Source organism: Taudactylus pleione, unplaced genomic scaffold (assembly GCF_031769625.1).
Source record: "Taudactylus pleione unplaced genomic scaffold, aTauple2 ptg000305l, whole genome shotgun sequence".
Taxonomy (NCBI): Eukaryota; Metazoa; Chordata; class Amphibia; order Anura; family Myobatrachidae; genus Taudactylus; species Taudactylus pleione.
In genome coordinates this window covers 7903050-7923395 of record NW_028284706.1, presented here as the reverse complement: position 1 = coordinate 7923395, position 20346 = coordinate 7903050, and the positions used below count along the sequence as shown (strand labels likewise).

Below are 20346 nucleotides of genomic sequence, written 5' to 3'. Positions count from 1 at the left end.
TGCCTCTGCTGTGTCCCGATCACTGTGGCCAGCAGTGATCGACCAGCCAGCTTCACTCCCTTCTGGTGCAGGTTCAATGGAAGCAGCAGCCTCGACTCCTAGCAGTCGCCGCGGCTGCTGCGTTATGTCCTGCCGCAAGCGCTTCCGTGCCAGCACTGTTTCTGCCCCCGGGACCTCCCTCCCTCCTTCGGGCCGGCATCTCTACTGCTGCTATGTCTGCACAAGAAGCAGAAAGCAGCTCTGCCTCTCCCTCACTGGGTGTGTGTGTGTATGTGTGTGTATATATATATATATATATATATATATATATATATATATTTATATTAGGGGTGAGCGGGTTCGGATTTCTGAAATCCGAACCCCCCCGATCCGAGTCAGGCTCGACTTTTCCCGCCTGACTCGGATTCTGAAGTCGAGGCAAAACGTCATCTTCCCGCCTTCCGAGTCTCGCGGGTTTTGGATCCTATATAAGGTACCCACGTCGGCGCCATTTTCTCACTCGGCTGTGGACAGTGAAGAGGGAGGGTGGGAGTTAGGGCTGTGTAGTGTAGTGTAGTGTAGTGTAGTGTAGTGCTGCTGTTGTCCACTACTTCAAAGTCCATAGGGGCTGGCTGTGTTGTGCTGTGCTGCTGTTGTTAATAGGGGCTGTGTCCACTACTTCAAAGTCCATAGGGGCTGGCTGGACTGTGTTGTGCAGTCAGTTCTCCATAGGGGCTGTGTCCACTCCAAAGTCCTGTGCAGTGTCCCAGTCCTAAAGAGGTGCTGTAGTGTTGTCCAGGGGGTGCTCTGTCCATCAGGGGTGCTCCCCCCAAGTGCTAAAAAAATAATATATTTTCTGTGTTTGTGAATTGTGTGCGCAGTAGCCGCACGTGCATCAACAAAGTAGTGCCAAGCGTGCGCCTGTGTCATAAGTAAAGGGCCGGCTGGCTTGACCGTTAAAGGGTGCTGTAACCCCCAAAGTACACTCCAGTCCAAACCAAAAAAAAAATTATTTTCTGTGTTTGTGAATTGTGTGCGCAGTAGCCGCATGTGCATCAACAAAGTAGTGCCAAGCGTGCGCCTGTGTCATAAGTAAAGGGCCAGCTGGCTTGACCGTTAAAGGGTGCTGTAAACCCCAAAGTACACTCCAGTCCAAACCAAAAAAAAATTTATTTTCTGTGTTTGTGAATTGTGTGCGCAGTAGCCGCACGTGCATCAACAAAGTAGTGCCAAGCGTGCGCCTGTGTCATAAGTAAAGGGCCGGCTGGCTTGACCGTTAAAGGGTGCTGTAACCCCCGAAAGTACACTCCAGTCCAAACCAAAAAAAAAATTATTTTCTGTGTTTGTGAATTGTGTGCGCAGTAGCCGCACGTGCATCAACAAAGTAGTGCCAAGCGTGCGCCTGTGTCATAAGTAAAGGGCCGGCTGGCTTGACCGTTAAAGGGTGCTGTAACCCCCAAAGTACACTCCAGTCCAAACCGAAAAAAAATTATTTTCTGTGTTTGTGAATTGTGTGCGCAGTAGCCGCACGTGCATCAACAAAGTAGTGCCAAGCGTGCGCCTGTGTCATAAGTAAAGGGCCGGCTGGCTTGACCGTTAAAGGGTGCTGTAACCCCCGAAAGTACACTCCAGTCCAAACCAAAAAAAAAATTATTTTCTGTGTTTGTGAATTGTGTGCGCAGTAGCCGCACGTGCATCAACAAAGTAGTGCCAAGCGTGCGCCTGTGTCATAAGTAAAGGGCCGGCTGGCTTGACCGTTAAGGGTGCTGTAACCCCCGAAAGTACACTCCAGTCCAAACCAAAAAAAAAAATATTTTCTGTGTTTGTGAATTGTGTGCGCAGTAGCCGCACGTGCATCAACAAAGTAGTGCCAAGCGTGCGCCTGTGTCATAAGTAAAGGGCCGGCTGGCTTGACCGTTAAAGGGTTCTGTAACCCCCGAAAGTACACTCCAGTCCAAACCAAAAAAATATATATTTTCTGTGTTTGTGACTTGTGTGCACTGTGGCTGCACGTGCATCAACAAAGGAGCAGCGCCAAGCGTGCGCCTGTGTCCCATAAGTAAAGAGCCGGCTGGCTCATTTCTTAAAGGGTGGTGTAACCCACAAAGTGCACTACTCTCCAGCAAAAATAAAAAAATATTTTCTGTGTTTGTGTGCGCTTTAGCCGCACGTATATATATCAATATAACATAAATGGAGGACCAAACTTTCTCTGATAAAAATAAAATAGGGAAAGATCAAGAACCACTTCCTACTAGTGCTGTTGCTGCTGCTGGGAGTTGTTCATCATCCCAGAGAGGAAGTAGGAACATCACTACTTTTACTAAACAATTGACCCTCCAACAGTCCCTAGCGATGAGGATGAAGTACGACAGCAGTCATCCTGAAGCAAAACGTATAACTGAGGCCTTGACTGCTATGTTGGTGTTAGACGTGCGTCCGGTATCCGACATTAGTGCAGTGGGATTTAGACAATTGATGGAGGTAGTGTGTCCTCGGTTCCAAATCCCGTCTAGATTCCACCTGCATCCTCAAAGCAGCATCGACAAGCGTGCGTCTGTCTGTTAAAGGGTGGTGACACCCTCAAAGTGTGCTACACAAAGAATAAAAATATTCTTCTTTTTTTTTCTGTCTTTGTGAATTGTGTGGGCTGTAGCCGCACTTGCATCCTCAAAGCAGCAGCGACAAGCGTGCGTCTGTCTGTTAAAGGGTGGTGTAACTCACGAAGTGCTCCAAAAAATAAAAAACTATTTTTTTTATGTGTTTGTGACTTGTGTGCGATGTAGCCGCACTTGCATCCTCAAAGCAGCAGCGACAAGCGTGCGTCTGTCTGTTAAAGGGTGGTGACACCCTCAAAGTGTGCTACACAAACAATAAAAATATTCTTCTTTTTTTTTCTGTCTTTGTGAAATGTGTGGGCTGTAGCCGCACCTGCATCCTTAAAGCAGCAGCGACAAGCGTGCGTCTGTCTGTTAAAGGGTGGTGACACCCTCAAAGTGTGCTACACAAACAATTAAAATATATTGTTCTTTTTTTTTCTGTCTTTGTGAATTGTGTGGGCTGTAGCCGCACTTGCATCCTCAAAGCAGCAGCGACAAGCGTGCGTCTGTCTGTTAAAGGGTGTTGTAACTCTCAAAGTGCTCCAAAAAATCAAAAATTTTTTTTTAATGTGTTTGTGACTTGTGTGCGATGTAGCCACACTTGCATCCTCAAAGCAGCAGCGACAAGCGTGCGTCTGTCTGTTAAAGGGTGGTGACACCCTCAAAGTGTGCTACACAAAGAATAAAAATATTCTTCTTCTTTTTTCTGTCTTTGTGAATTGTGTGGGCTGTAGCCGCACTTGCATCCTCAAAGCAGCAGCGACAAGCGTGCGTCTGTCTGTTAGAGGGTGGTGTAACCCTCAAAGTGTGCTCCACAAACAATAAAAATATTCTTTTTTTTTTTCTGTCTTTGTGAATTGTGTGGGCTGTAGCCGCACTTGAATCCTCAAAGCAGCAGCGACAAGCGTGCGTCTGTCTGTTAAAGGATTACATCGGTGACAGCATCCAAGTAGGCATGTCAGACAGTCCGTACCTGTACTGGCAGGAAAAAGAAGCAATTTGGAGGTCCCTGTACAAACTGGCTCTATTTTACCTGAGTTGCCCCCCCTCCAGTGTGTACTCCGAAAGAGTGTTTAGTGCAGCCGGGAACCTTGTTAGCGAAAGGCGTAGGAGGTTGCTTCCACAAAATGTGGAGAAGATGATGTTCATAAAATGAATTATCAACTCTTCCAGGGAGACCAGCCTCCAGAACGTACAGAGGGACCTGTGGTTCCAGCAGGGACGAATTAATACTCTGTGAGGATGAGGATGTACACACTGAAGAGGGTGAGGAATCTGTGGATGAGGAGGATGAGGACGACTTCTTGCCTCCGTAGAGCCAGTTTGTGCAGGGACAGATTAATTGCCAGCTTGTTTTGTGGGGGCCCAAACGAACCAATCATTTCAGCCACAGTTGTGTGGCAGACCCTGGCGCTGAAATGATTGGTTTGTTAAAGTGTGCATGTCCTGTTTATACAACATAAGGGTGGGTGGGAGGGCCCAAGGACAATTCCATCTTGCACCTCTTTTTTTTCTTTGCATTATGTACAGTTTGGGGCCTAGTTTTTCAATGCCATCCTGTCTGCCACTGCAGTTTCACGCCTAGATGGGTCACGTGTTTGTGCCGCCCACTCGTGTCGCTTAGCATAGTCATCCAGCTACCTCGGTGCAACCTTTTGGACATAAAAACACTATTGTGAGGTGTGAGGTATTCAGAATAGACTGGAAATGAGTGGAAATTAAGGTTATTGAGGTTAATAATAGCATAGGAGCAGAAAAACCTACAAATTCTGTGATTTTAGCTGTTTTTATGCTTTTTTTCAAAAAAATACAGATCCAAAACACAAAACCCAGAACCCAAAACACGGAAGGGTGGTTTTGGCAAAACCAATCCAGATCCAAAACACGAAGAAAGATCCAGATCCAAAACCAAAACACGAAAAGTGGCCGGTGCACACCATATATATATATATATATATATATATATATATATATATATATATATATATATATATATATATATATATATATATATATATATATATATATATATATATATATATATATATATATATATATATATATATATATATATATATATATATATATATATATCTCGATAGATATCGCAGTACCTCTGATTAGGAATGGCAACTGACCATCGATGGTTTGCAAACCATCGATGGCCTGACTGAAAACAAGTGGTTTGCCATTGCTGGTGACCATCAATGTTGCACCATTGATGGCAACCCTCAATCGATGTTTAGGAAACATCGGCAGTTGTGGCCTACACAGATCTCGACCAATCGCTGAACAATTGATGGTTTCTAACGATGGTTGAACCATCGATAGTACAGCTGTCAATGGCCATCACTACTGCTATTTTTATGGTATACTGGGTTTAAAAAAAAAAAACCAGAGCGTAGAAGCCTATAAGATAAGTAAACTTCTTGAGTAGTCCTAATTTTCAGCTAGGTAACACAGAATTTTATCAGTAGCGTATGCTGTCACATTGCATGTAATGTTCTACAGCAGTCCTATTCAACTGGTGGCCCTCTTACAATATAAACTGGCCCACAAGTGCTTCCTCCACCAGCTTTTGTGGCCAGTGATGTTGTTTTTCTACTAGTATTTTGCAAATGCGAAAGACTTCTTCAAAGGACCGAAGTACTGTGTGCATACGCCAAGCTGCATATGCACGTACAATGTGTCATTGTCTTATCCAAAGCTCTGTTAATTTTCTGTCTCAGGGAATTTTGTGTTTACAACTAGGTTTTAGCCACTAGTTGGCTTTAGAAGCACTGGGCCTGATTCAGAGCCGGACGCTATTTGCGAACGGTCGTTCAGAAAAAGGGGCCGGCTATTTAAATTGAGCGCTCGCTCTTTGCGGTCTGTTGATGCCTCTAAATCTGAGCAAGCGAACGAAACATGCGCTCGCTATTTTGTAAAGACGCCCCCTGGCCGTTCGTATCATACGTCATCTCTGCTATTTATTAGATTAATCTAGTACATCGAAAGGCGTCTGAACTGCACGCAGTGCTTGTGGTTGGATTTTCCTACCGCAGTAATGCAAACAGTTCAGGCTAAGAGACAACCAAGTGACGTGGCCGATGACGCTGCTTTGTTAATTATGCACACCCTTAAAACGCCCGTTTTGACCGTTTGGCACGCCTGCTTTCGGATCTCCACTCCCCGTTTTCAAGCACCTTCCCCTGTTACCACCCACAAACGCCTCATCCTGTCACTCAAATTAGCAGCCACTCGCTATTTTGCGAGCGCACAATTTCCAACCACAATGACTGGTTGGCACATGCGCATTATGACCCACACGCATGCGCAGATGTGCGAACATCGCTAGGAGCGAACGAGCGGCCGCTTACGAGCGGCTCTGAATCAGGCCCACTGTCTGTTTGTTGTTAAATATATATTTAAGTTGTAAACAATCTTTCCTTACTTCGAAATATGTGCGTGCCCTGTGTATTCATGTGACCCCCAACATGGTTTTTTTTTTTGCATGAAATCAGTATTATATATAAATATGCACTCAGAACACCCTTAAATGTCTTGCTTATAGTGAGTATATTTGTGTGACATATAAGAATATCATGGAAGTTTACATTCAAATTTATAGATTTTTTTTTTTTTTTTAGGTTGGCTGGACACAGAAAAATCTTGTGTTTAAACTACAGGAAAGATCAAATGTGACTCTTGTATTAAAGAAAGTCTCTATATTCCCACCCAAAACTCCTGTTTCACCAAACAAAAAGAGTACGCATGAAATATTCACTTCAGTGTCAGTTCACAGTGCTTCAATCTCGCCAACTGAGAGTGCTGTACCTTCTTCATCTACAGAACATAAAGCAGTCTCCTTACTAAAAACAAAAAGCATTCCCAATGTGCGGATAAAACACGAAAACCTTCTGCTAACACAAAGTGCACCCTCCAGCCCTAAAGGCAATTACTCGCTTGGTTTAAAGTCTGGGAGTGGAGTTTCTGATTCATTAGAATGTTCTGGAACAGGCTCTTCCTCTAGTAAAAACCTTTCTGAAGAAAAGCAGAAACAGCCTTGTGAGTATTCCTCACCGATGCATAATACCTGGCCGTTTCCTGGTACTCCATCACATTGCAAACCTCACGCATCCTCAGTGTTTTCCTCATCCATTCCTCCATGTTCTTCTGACCCAAGTGTCCAGAATATGTCCTCTTCAACTATATATGCCAAAACCCTTACTCCTATTGCACAGTTTTCTTCAGTGGCAGGTCCACAAGACTTAAAGGTTGGTATGTTTTATTTTTTCTTAATTGCATATTAATATGTTGATGCGTCTGTTTATAAAGGTAGAGCATATACCTAGTACAGGGCTGGACAAACCCCAGATTATAGGTTGTCCTGGCACCTAAAAATTGAGACAGAAATTGCTTCTGGGGGCAGTGCCCTGCATGAATCAGTACATTATTACTTCTCATTGATGATGAGCCTAAAGAATAGTGTTAATTATACAATGGCAGGTGGAGGATATATGTTAATATTGATTGATTTGAGACAGGGGTTAGTGATGCAGGTGTGGCTGTGGATATAGAGGGCTAATTATTATTATTATTATAGTGATGAGGACAGACTGACAATAATGATTGAGATGGCATCTTGATAAAGGGATCATAAGGAGAATGAGTGGGACAGTGGGATGCAGAAGGAAATATATTTGGCAATCATGCTGAGGAGTTAGAAGGAGCAGACCTAATGGATTTGAGAAGAGGATAAGGGCTTGAGATGAAGATAATGTTGGAGGTGAAGATAGACATTTATGGAGCAATGTAATAAAGTAGATTGAAAAGAGCATAATGTCTAAGAAAGGTGAATGTTGTGTAAAGAAATGGTGGGGGACTAAAGCTGGCCACACACTAGACCAACTTGCATCCAACCAGCCAACTAGTTGATTGGTTGGAATGAAAATCTGGGAACGGCTGGGAGTAACTGATGATCGGCAGTTTGCTCCTAAATGCCAGAAAACAGATGAAAATGGTCATTCAGACAAGTTTTTTAAATGTTTGTTCTAAACAATTTGTTCAAACAACAGTTTTTGTCCATTTTCCAGTGTTTGGGAGCAAATTGCTGATTGTCATTTGCTTTCATACCTTACCAGATTTTCATTCCAACCAATCAACTAGTTGGCTGGTTGGACAGATAATCTTTAGATGTGTGGCCAGATTAACTGTATTGTCCACTATTAACATATACCATATAATTATGTGTTAACATTTTGCTTAACTCCTACATTTTTAGGCTGGCATCTAGATGCCAAAATATTTTTGGTGCCCTGACCTAATCACATTAACTTTGTTCCCATTACCACAATGGCATAATATAACCAGTTGCCATGCTAACTGTTGAATTGTGTATGTGTAAATGTCCACTATTAAGTCAACCTTTAATATGATATGTAGCTCCCATGTAAAATATACACAGAGATGATTTCCCCTTTGCCCTACCAATGACAATAGTTTCTGTAAGCTGATATAAGGAAGAACGGTTTTAAAATTTCTATACACCTGTAACTTAACAGAATACTAACTGGCGTATATGTCGGGGTTGGAAACTGATGAGACACTGTGGATCGATGCCAGGTTCCAGCTCACACCACAGTATTTAGTAAAGGTCATTTTGACCTTCTAAACTAACCCCGTCATTAATATCCATCAGTTTCCAACAGCAGATGCAAAACAGTATTTTGTTTGTGTGCACAAATTCTTTTGGATCCATGGAGTCTTTGTTCTTTTTGTGTGTGTCTAAAATAGAAAAATAATTTTAAAAATAAGTGGGTCCCCTCAAATATTAAACTAACACTTCAGTCTAAGCTGGTACTTGAAAAATTGGGAGGACAAAGATGGGGTCTTCCTGAAATTTCAATTATAGCAGGAGGGGCACATAGCATGTCACTTTGTGTCTGCTGTGAACACCAGTCTTAGGCCTGTAAGATGATCGGTCCCTGGAAAAAGTGTGCCACTCTCCTAGGAGAAACCAACCTCATGTTGCTATCACTAGGGGTCCTTCACACCTCCTGAGTTGTTGGTGTTGGCTGATTAAATGTTTTTAAATGTTAGAAACTATATATTGTATTACTGATGCACTGCAGGCCCCAGCAAACCCTTGCATTCCCAATTTAATGACTGCTAATATATTTGATATACATTTAATTATTCATTTCAAGAGATATACTGCCTGCTGTATATGGATCTACTTTAAAACTTTTATATATACAGATTTTTTTATATGAAATTGACAATTAGCTTACTAATAATTTGAACTGTACAGCTATGGTATTTTGGCCATTGTAGTATTGTAGTAGCATTGATATTATGATCTTTTTTCAGAAAGTCATTCCAGTTAGTCTAACTATTCTACATTAGGATAATGGGTCCTGATTTTAAGTCAGATGTGGCTGGGGCAGCATCTTTTGCCCTGTCTGCACCTTATGCTAATGCCAATTTAAACTAAACTGAGAGGCCCACTCACTTTTCCATCTTGGCGTGTATTTAGATGCACCATTGAAACTTGCACCAGCTCTATGGCTGGTGCAGTTTATCCGTCTCAGTATGGCGTCCTGAGTAAGTGGCTGTGCGTCTTTGGACACAGCCGCTTTCAGCAACATGCCATGTAGACTTAGCCACCCCCCTGTTGCCTCCTAGGAACACTCACTACTAAAATCAACTGACTCTGTCGATTTCTGTACTTCTTCTCTGAGCGGTAACAATCGGGACGCATGCGCCAAGCGGCTCAGATGCATGTGTAGACTTGCTACATTGGTCCCCTGCCTGCAGCATCTACGCTGCATCAACTGTGAATCAGGCTCAATGAGTTTTATCGTGTATATGAGGCAGGAGGGGGTATCTCTGGCCTACTGGACAGGGACAGCTGTGGACTTCCTGGCCATTAGTCTAACCAAGTGTTCATTTTTAATGAATGTTAGGTGTATGCCTCACCTGCTTGTGTATTCCAAGTTATCTTTTATTTAAATTCTATATTTTGGTCATATAGGATTAGACAGCATAGATGACAAAAAAAAGGCAATAAAGAGCTGATAAAACAGCAAAAACAGGAAACATTAGAGAGCAAAATACAGACCATAAACAAGTAGGTTATTATAATGCATTGCCAGCATTATAGGGCATATGGAGAAGGTGATAATGGTACAATGAGTTAAAATGTAGAGGGAAGTATGTACTGACAACTGCACAGATGAAAATGGCTAGATCAGTGTTAGGGTGTTGTTATTTTCTTCCTGTATTCTGTTTATCTGTCTGTTTGCACTACAGTTATCTTTTGCTGCCTGGGTTTTAATCTCATATGTCTGAAGCAAATATTCTATTTTTATCATTTATGTAACTTTCTAAAGTTACAATATACCTTTAATTCATCAGGATAATTTCATTTCAATAAGAGTTGCACACCAGACGTACTAAAATAAGTGTATTTATATAATCAAATTGATGCTCATACAGTTCACAATACAGTACAGTATATCCTAAAACAGTATTAGTCCAATATAATGTAAATATACAGAGATAATTACAGAGAGAGAGAAAGAAAGTTAGTGTGATGTAGGGATGGGATGCTACATGTTCTTTGTTTCCAAGCCTCATGGTTCAAAGGGAATGGGATTGTAATGCCAACCCCGACACCGTGAGCCCGAAAGATGGAAATCCCGACAGCATGAGGTAAGTACCCTAAGCCTCCCCTCTCCCCCTCTAACCATAACCCTCCTATAGGGGCGCATAAACCGTCTAACCTTTCCACCTATTGCCTTACCCTAACCTCCCCCCGGGGGTGCCTAACCCTCCCGGGGGAACGCTTAACCTAACCCCCCCTCGCGCAGCTAACAGGATGGGCGCCCCGTGCTCACCTCATTCAGGCCCGCGTTGTCCTGTATTCCGGTGTCGGGATTATGACAGGCGTCGGTATCTCGATGCCTGTCATAAATCCCTAGCCGGCATTCTGCCATCAGGATTTTGACCGGCGGCCTTGCAGCCGCTGGTCACATGACTATATACCGGTTCAAAGATAAACTCCATTTTGAATGTCTCATGAGGCTATAGCTCTGTAAATGATCCTAGAACATTAATATCCATCAATGATCAAAACTATAATCAGGCCCACCAAGAACCACGGTGGCCCCGGGTAACAGGGAACGTGGCCTAATCGCGGGAGGCGTGGCCACGCCCCCTTCCCGGAAAAAAAACGCTTTGTGCGCGCTGGGGAGGGGGGGCACCCTGAGCGCCCTCAGCCCAGCTCAAAGCCAAGGTGGGTGCGATCATGGTGATCGCTCTCCCCCACAGACATAGGAGACTGCTGTGAGGGCAGTCACCCACTGCAGTTCAGCACACGCTGTGTGCTGGGCTGCTGTGAAGGGGGGGGGGGGGTTACTGGACCCGGGCCCCTCAGGAGGCCTGGGTGATCTGTACCCGCTCCCCCCCCTCTCTCAGCGCCCCTGACTATAATAACATACTACATTTAACCAACATAATGCATCCAGTAATTCACATATCTATCCATCTAAGGTTTTCACCTCCTCCATTACACCAACTTCATCAGACATTACTTGCGATACTAATGTAAATAAGCAAATTGGATATTGCATGCCGATTGCTAACAAAACATGGTAATAGGGGAAATAATCTTTAATGCTCTTTTGCAGATACAATATCTATTAGTGAGATGTGGAACTCATCTCACCTTAAAGATATATTTGGTAAAAGGGGCACTATTCTCACACACCACAACTGTGTGATATTTTTCAGGCAAACATTACATTATATAGTATTCCAGAACCTATGCTTCCCAGGTTATACTATTGTTCCTACCGTATTTGACTATATAACACGCACCTAACCATCAACAATATATACAGTCAGGTGCATAAATATTGGGACATTGACAGAATTTTCATATTTTGGCCTCTATTCACCACCACAATGGCTTTGAAATGAAACAAATAAGATGTACTTTTAACTGCAGACTTTCAGATTAATTTGAGGGTAATTACATCCAAATCAGGTGAACTGTGTAGGAATTCACCTGTGCCTCCCACTTTTTAAGGGGCCAGAGGATAGATACAAATGGATATCAGAGGCGCTGTCTAAGCTGCAGGTCCAAAGGGGGTAGTCAGCCCCCTAATAGATATACAAGTACAAGAAATATGGTGAACCGAGCTATTATCAAATGGAATGCTTCAATATCTTTCAACATTAAAAAATAATATGCATATTCATAAACATGGGTAATATAATCATATAGAATATAAATGGTTTAAACATACACAGCGGCTTGGTTGAGTGTAATCAAATGGTTTAATATCAAATAAAATCACATAACAAATTGGAAAATGTAATAAAATCAATGAGGATCACCTCATATATAGTAAGCAAGGTTCAGTCCAATGCAATGGTGGGTCCAATAAATTATATTGGTATGAAAGGGACAGTCTTGTGACAATCATATGGTTCAAGTTAATTGTAACCTGTTGTATACAGACATGAGTCACTGTTCAATCCGGATTAATGTCCAGCAATAAATAATTACCAGCCTCCAGTGGAGCGTCACGTCCTGATAAAGTCCAAAACTAGGCAGTGTATTATGCGTGGTTCCAGATACAGGAGTGGGCTGGAATAGATGTGTTAGCCGGTCCGGAATCAAATTAGTGATATCCCAATTGGAATGATGGTGGGGGGAACAGCCAAACGCGTTTCAATGTGGAATAACCCACACCTTCAGTAGCTGTGCTGAACTGCAGTGGGTGACTGCCCTCACAGCAGTCTCCTATGTCTGTGGGGGAGAGCGATCACCATGATCGCACCCACCTTGGCTTTGAGCTGGGCTGAGGGGGCTCAGGGTGCCCCCCCTCCCCAGTGCGCACAAAGCGTTTTTTTTTCCGGGAAGGGGGCATGGCCACGCCTCCCGCGATTAGGCCACGTTCCCTGTTACCCGGGGCCACCGTGATTCTACTGAAGAAGGTGTGGGTTATTCCACATTGAAACGCGTTTGGCTGTTCCCCCCACCATCATTCCAATTGGGATATCACTAATTTGATTCCGGACCGGCTAACACATCTATTCCAGGCCACTCCTGTATCTGGAACCACGCATAATACACTGCCTAGTTTTGGACTTTATCAGGACGTGACGCTCCACTGGAGGCTGGTAATTATTTATTACTGGACATTAATCCGGATTGAACAGTGACTCATGTCTGTATACAACAGGTTACAATTAACTTGAACCATATGATGGTCACAAGACTGTCCCTTTCATGCCAATATAATTTATTGTACCCACCATTGCATTGGACTGAACCTTGCTTACTATATATGAGGTGATCCTCATTGATTTTATTACATTTTCCAATTTGTTATGTGATTTTATTTGATATTAAACCATTTGATTACACTCAACCAAGCCGCTGTGTATGTTTAAACCATTTATATTCTATATGATTATATTACCCATGTTTATGAATATGCATATTATTTTTTAATGTTGAAAGATATTGAAGCATTCCATTTGATAATAGCGCGGTTCACCATATTTCTTGTGCCAGAGGATAGATGTCTGTGGACACATCTGTATGCATTAGTCACAGATAAGATAGTGACCTGTATGGTGCAATTAGCATGAGGCTTAGAGTCCTTCTGGCAAAAGCTACCTGATGTGGGAAGGGGAGCCCTCCTGATACCCCTGTTGGAGGGGAAAACCACTGATGTGGTGTCTTTGACGACTGAGTTTAAATAAAGATACTGTAAGACTGCCACTGTGTTGGGGACTACAAATCACAAAATGCCCAGTCTACTGCCGACTGTATCACATGCCGGAAAGTTGCTCCACCAAAGATCTGCCCCCCAGACTCTGTCCCTGGTGCTCCAGGCCCCTCCTCCCATGCCCTCTTACCTGCTGCTCTGGTGCATTCTTGTTGACATCCAGCTCCTGGAAGTTCTGCAGCCATGCTTATGCTCGGGCCAGCCACTCAGGACTCTGCTGCATGGCTCCGTGGTTAGAGCTGCCGCCAGGGTGGAGTGGGATGGGGAGTTGTGGGTGAGGGGGAGCACCGGTACTGTTGCACGGGTTTGAGGCTAGGGCTGCTGCCAGGGGGGAGTGAAACGGAAAGTTGTAGGTGAGGGGGCACCGGATGTGTCACACTGATATAAGAAGCTGCTGAGGAGCAGCGACACCAATGAGTAGGGACAGGCTATAGATAGACTGAGGTGGCAGCTGATGGTCTGACCCAGAGCTCTCCACTAGTGTATGGTGGCTTCACAGGTGCCGGGAAGAGGTGCCATGTATTGGGCGGCCTTGTCGGTACACTCTGGGTACATAGTTTCAGCCCTAAGTGGGGTGAATATATTGTGGGCAATGAAGGAGGTGCCCCTTCAGTGCTAGCGCCTGGCGGGCCTCAATTGTCTCCCATAGTTCTGCCCCTGAGACTACTACATTATTTCCGAAACCATTAACCATGCCATTGTCGAGGTCCATGTAAGCCAAGTGTGGGTTGAGAGAGAGAAATACTTATCCATTGGGGAGGAAAAGAGCCAGCTTCCCCATTGAGGAGTGTTGAAATCCCATCCTTCTGCTATGGCTGAGGGTCATTGTCTGTGTGTGTCAGGCCTGTGGGCTAGTTGTTAAGCTCCTGACCTATGGGTGTGGTTATTCCTTGGTCAACTGAAACCCTTGGTCAGCTCAAACTTATGGGGGTGGTGCTAAACATTGTGTGTGTTACAACCAAAGGCCAGAGAAGTCATGGCCACATGTGTTGAGATGTTAATCTTTGGCCTTAGGCAGAATGTGGTCTTGATACATCTGTAGATATGTCAATTAACCTGGTAAACCAGTTCCTGTGCTATGATATAGTCCTCTTATGTGACTATAACTTGAATAAATGAATTTTATATTTATATACAATGATTAATAATTACACTAAAAATGGTGATGGAAATGTACACACTCTCTTACAATCAGTTTTTAAGAATTGGGAGGGACCTAGTGAATTAAAGAAGTAGGGAAGAGCCCCCGGCATAGGTACTCCGGGTTCACATGGGTCACACAGGAGAGATCAAGGAGTAGTAGCGAACAAGGACAAAGAACTGCTCTCTCTAAAGCCAAGATACCCAAACTTGAGAAGACATATGCCCTCTGTCATAGAGATATTTTAATATCTTCTTCACGGCTGCTACATGCCAAATGTGTGCTTTCAGTGCAGAGAAGAAAGGAGATATGCTCTTCCAGTTCCTGGCTATCAAGCATTTGGTTGCAGCAAGAACATGTGCTGCCAGTTTACTGGAAAATGTATTGAGGACTGACTAATATATATGGTTACTTTTAAAAATGACTAACTCTGGATTTAATATGAACTTGCATGAGTCATAAAGTTTGACACTTGCTCAGACTGTGTGGTTAAAAAAATACTTTTGTTGATTTCACACAGGTTTTTGTCAGACTGCTAATTTCCATTTGAGCAAGCCCGGAACCTGTGTAATTTAAGAGTGTGCCTATATTTAGGGATTGTGTGGCCCTGACGAAGTTCAAAGCTATGCAAAAACCTAATGGTGAAACTATACCACCCTGCCAAATTTGGTGGAGCTAGCGCCAAAACTCTGGCCGTGCATAAAGGATACACAGACAGAAAAGCTTTCTTATTCTATAGATTTGAGAGATCATACCTCTATATGTGAGGTGATATCTGTAAAGAGTCTCAAATAGGGTAAGTTTATGATGAGTGTGGGCTGTGGGTAAAGAGTGGAGGAAGTGTCGTATTTGAAAGAACTCAAATGGGCTAAAGTACCCAGGAGGGGGACTTTTGTTGAAGGTCCGCCAAGGGTAGCCACTTACCGCACTTGCAAAAATCAGTGAGAAATTTGAGGGCAGCCCAGATCTAATTTCGGAATCTAGCTGTAGTCAACTCAGAGGCAAATTTTGAATTAGCCCAAATAGGAGTCAGGGCAGAAACCAGAGAGGCAAGCTTCAATTTAAGAATATAAATACCAAATTTTGGGTGCAAATTTCAGATTTGGGAGTTTTACAGTGTTGAACGGCCTTAGGTATTTGGGTACGCCCCATAGGGCAGTCAGGTGAGGGCAGTGTATGAACTGAGATTCGATATCTAGCCAAGCAGTGGTCCTCAGTGGGGTAAAGGAAATGGCAACCTGAGAAATGTGATGGGCTAAATTGTATGATTTCATATCAGGGAGACCCCTCCCACCCCTAGATATAGTTGTTTTTTTTTATATATATATAGTGACTGAAAACCTAGGGAGAGTCTGGAAAAGAGAGATATATTTGGGAAGGATGTTAATTGTGACAGCTATGATCCTGTCCAGCCAAGAGATAATAATTTGTTTCCAGGAGGCAAGGCTTGTCTGCATTCTGGAGAAGATTTGGGGAATTAAGGTAATAGCGGGATGTGAGGAAAACCCCAAGATAGTTTAGTCTTTTACTCAGCTATTTAGAGTGGAAATGCAATTTGAATAGTTCAGCCTCCTGAGAAGAAATATGATACTGCATTAACTTTGTAGTAGGGATGTGCAGGCCCGGATTAGTTCGAATTTCCCACCAAATTCATATTTTTCCCGCCAAATATCGGGTCTCAGAAAGAGGCAAAACGTCATCTTTCATGGACAAACATCATAATTCCTGGAAAAGTCCATGAAAGATTATGCTTGTCCTTGAAAGATGACGTTTTGCCTCTTTCTGAGACCAGATTTTTGGCTGAAAAAAATCTGAATTTGGTGGGAAAATCCAAAATAATCTGAGCCTGCACATGCCTACTTTGTAGCCAGACAATTCACTATAAATATTTATAATGGTAGAGAGATTGTTGCCTTTGACAAAGATAGCAGAATATTGTCTGCATAGAGAGAATTGGAGTTGCCGATCACCACCCAAACTCCCTGGATGTCAGGGTTAGATCGAACATGTGACGCAAGTGGTTCAATCACTATGCCAAATATCAGGGGGAACAATGGGTATTCCTGCCTGGTGCCATTGTGAGAAAGTATTCAGTCTGACGGATTGCCGTTAATTAAAAGTTTAGTGGAGGGCTCCATATAAAGAGCTAGGATAACCTCTAGGAAGGCCACATTTATACCAAAGCACTCAAGGGTTCTTTTCATGAAACTCCAGATGATTTTATCAAATGCTTTTTCCATGTTGATGGAGAGAAAAATAGCAGGGGATCTTCTGGAGTTCACTATGTGAATGAGGTGTCCTGTGCCTAACATCCAGGAATGAAACGCACTTGGTCAGAGTGGATCAAGGATGGAAGAAGTAAGTTCAACCTACCAGCCAAGATATCGGGAAATATTTTAAGTTCCATATTCACAATGAAAATAGTTCTGTAGCTGACACTGGATCTTTCCCCTCTTTATGTATCACCGCTATTCTGGACTCAAGCATTTTGGCTGGAAAAGAGTTAAGAGCTTTAATGTACAGGGAGCACAGAAGAGGGAAGAGCAAGCCTGAGAACTTCTTACTGTATAATATGCAGCCTTAAACCCAGTCTGGGCCAGGATATTTGCTGCTCTAGTGGGCCATGTTAGACTCCTCTATTTCCTCAGATAAGATCTCTCTACTCAAGAAAATGGGAAAATAGAAAGCGCTAACACACAGTTCTATAATAAAAATAGTGATTTATACGGGGACTGAGTAATCCCCCTGTTTTTGAAAACAGCAAACACTTAAGTTCCATGTAAATCATATTATTGGCGCCAATACTACACATTTCTTTTATTTATTCTCCTCTACTCAAGAAATCTGCAGAACTTCTATGCAATTTAGGGAGCTTTGTCTCAGCAAAGAAGTGGTTGATTAGCTCAGCAGAGGTTTGGCCATAAGGAAGGGTGTCTAAATTTGTAAAATTTAGTATAACCAGACTGAAATTTTGAGCGAATATCTGCAGGATCATGAATTAAGCTATTTTGGGGGTTTCTGATGGCAGTTATGTTGTTATGGGTACTGGCTGATCTTAGCCTTGACTCGAAGCATTTATCTATCTTATGCTCTAACCTTCTCATAGTAATTTTGCCATTTAAGACGTTTGGCCACTTGTTTAGAGAAGAGAAGGTTGAGTTCAGCTTTAGTGGCATTGAGTTTAGCAAGAGTGGTAGGATCAGATGTAAGTTTGTTTAGTCTTTAAATCTGGCCGTTTAATTGACAGTTCAGGCCATGCTGATCAGGTGACTTTTTATTCCCTGGGAGGCCGTGCTGATCAGGTGACCCCGCAGGACTGTTATGTGCGCCACTCAGAGTGGAGGAGTATGTATCATGGAGATTATTGAGTCCAAATTATTACATAATGAAGGTATAAACTGGGGTACTACAGTGCATCTGGAAAGTATTCACAACGCTTCACTCTTTCCACATTTTGTTATGTTACAGCCTTATTCCAAAATGGAATAAATTCATTTTTGTCCTCAAAATTCTGCACAAAATACCCCATAATGACAACATCTAAAAAGTTTTATTTGCAATTTTTGCAAATGTAAAAAAAAAAAAAAAAAAAACCTAAGAAATCACATGTACATAAGTATTCACGGCCTTTGCCATGAAGCTCAAAATTTAGCTTTGGTGAATCCTGTTTCCACTGATCATCCTTGAGATGTTCCTACAGCTTAATTGGTATTTAAAACGTAACATGAATATGTATGACTAAGAAATCGCATGAGTGGAGATCAGAGGATGGAACCAAACATCGCCTGGCCGTGCCTCTATCTGCAATTAGAGAGAGACTAAAACTTCAAAGTAACAGCACATTACAGTTCAAGTCACGGAGGAGGACGGAATTTATCTTTTTGTGCTGAGCACAGTGGTTCATTCCATTCTAGGAGTTAGCAAGAAGATTTTGGGAGCTGTTGAGGAAGGGGAAGTGGTCTCCATGGTGGTGCCAAGCTTAAGAAGATGAGTCTGCTCTTTTAGGGGTCGAGCAGTGTGCATTATGCCCGATGCCAAACCATAAGATGGAAATGGTACCCCCAACTGTATATCGTGTTGTGTTGCCTCAACATAGTCATTACCTTTCTAGTCATGGTGATAAATGAGAGATCTTGAAATATCTGCAGGTAAGGCTGGTCACCTTCAACAATATCTATCTCACGTGCTTCTTGCAGGTTGGCTTCCTTTGCAGAGAAATTATGCATTCTCAAAACTACATCCCTTGGTTGAGATGAGTTCTGAGACCGGGTCTCAATGCACGATGGGCCTGGTCCATGAAGAGATGATCCTCCAGTGTCATGGGTAGAGGTTGCGAGAAGAGTTTCTTCAAATAGAGGTCTAGGTGTGTAGGCTCAACTTCTTCAGGAATCCATTAAATTGTTTCGACAAGCCCTGTTATCCTGATCTTCTTGGGCTTCTGCAAACTGGTGGTATCTTTGTGCATTTGTCAAAAATCCGTCTCAAAGGATTGTTGGTGAGGAAGTCTTTGCGGGTAGTGGGGGCAAGGTCATCTTCAAACTCTGAGTCTGTAGTGACCTGGGATAATGTATTGTAGAGAATAATAATTAGACTCCAGGCATTATCGCTTCAAGGAGTGAAAGTCTTGTAGTAGAAAGCCAAAGAGTAATTTCTGGCAGGATATTGTGTGTTCAGCATCTTGAATATAAAAGATTCTCCAGTGATGAGGGGGAGACATACATACAAGATAATTAAACAGGCAGTACAAGTGAAGACCATATTCTCGGTCTATTACCGGGTACACACTAGATGATATGTCATCCGATCGGGCACATCGACTAGTGTGTACCTGCTATGTCACTCTCGATGCGCACTCCCACACATCATCAGCAACATTACTTGATCGAACCTGCATGCAGGTCCAACGGGCGACATCGTTAGCGAGGGCTCACTGCCGGCATTGGCAAGTGTGTACGCATTTGCTGATGCGTCACCAGAGAGTGGAAGAAATTTTGATCAGCCAAAGGAAATCCTAGCCTACCCACTCCAAACATAATGGCGGTGACACGCTCTCTGGCCAGAAACGGCAGAGGACTGTCAGTCTGCTACCGGACTGCATACGGAATCATACCCATAGTGCTTATGTGCAGTATGGGTTAGGCGCATGCACAGATTTCCGATAGTTGGGAATCTTCATGGTGACTGTGTCTGAAGCTGAATCACCGCCTGAAATCATTCTGCAAGACCAACATTGTCTAGCAGAGCTGCCATCAGGGGGGAATGACGGGACTGGAGTCCCGTTCCCAGAGAGAAGGGGGCCTGCCTGCAGTGGCACTGTGTGCTGCGATCAATCTCCCCTGCTATTTATAAGCTTCATATGCTAAGCTTTGCCTGGATCAAAGATTGTGGATTGATTATGCGGTCTGCCAATATCTGAATGTATCAAGTGGAATGTATCAATTGCTGAGCTGCTCATGAGCCTGCCAGTGTGACAGTGTGCATATGAAGCCAACCCCTCAGCCTCAGAACCTGTGTAATTTAAGAGTGCCCGGTTTTATGGGATTGTGTGACAGTGTGTGGCCCTGACAAAGTTCAAACTTAGGCAAATACCTAAATCCTGGTCAAAATACACCACCTTGTCAAATTTGGTGCAGTTAAGTACAAAACTCTAGCCAAGCATAAAGGACAAACAGACACACGCTTGCTTATTATATAGATTTGGTCTGTTCCAAAATCTATCACATTTGTGAAATTCCATTTAAAACTTGTAAATCTCTTTCATATTTTGCAGTACAATTCTCGTCCACGAAGTGACTCAGATTCTTCCTCCATACCCACAACCAGGTACAAAAAGCAGAAC

General features: G+C 43.1%; 1 protein-coding gene across 3 annotated transcripts in view; it reads left to right on the top strand.

Moving 5' to 3' along the window:
• Window positions 1–20346, top strand: part of CNKSR1 (connector enhancer of kinase suppressor of Ras 1) — a 104178-nt gene that overhangs the window by 32377 nt on the left and 51455 nt on the right. For all 3 annotated transcript variants that reach the window (XM_088442087.1, XM_088442086.1, XM_088442085.1), the window contains 2 exons: window positions 6209–6835; window positions 20278–20330. In XM_088442087.1, coding sequence (XP_088298213.1) covers window positions 6209–6835; window positions 20278–20330 — 680 coding nt within the window. The remainder of the gene's footprint in view (window positions 1–6208; window positions 6836–20277; window positions 20331–20346) is intronic.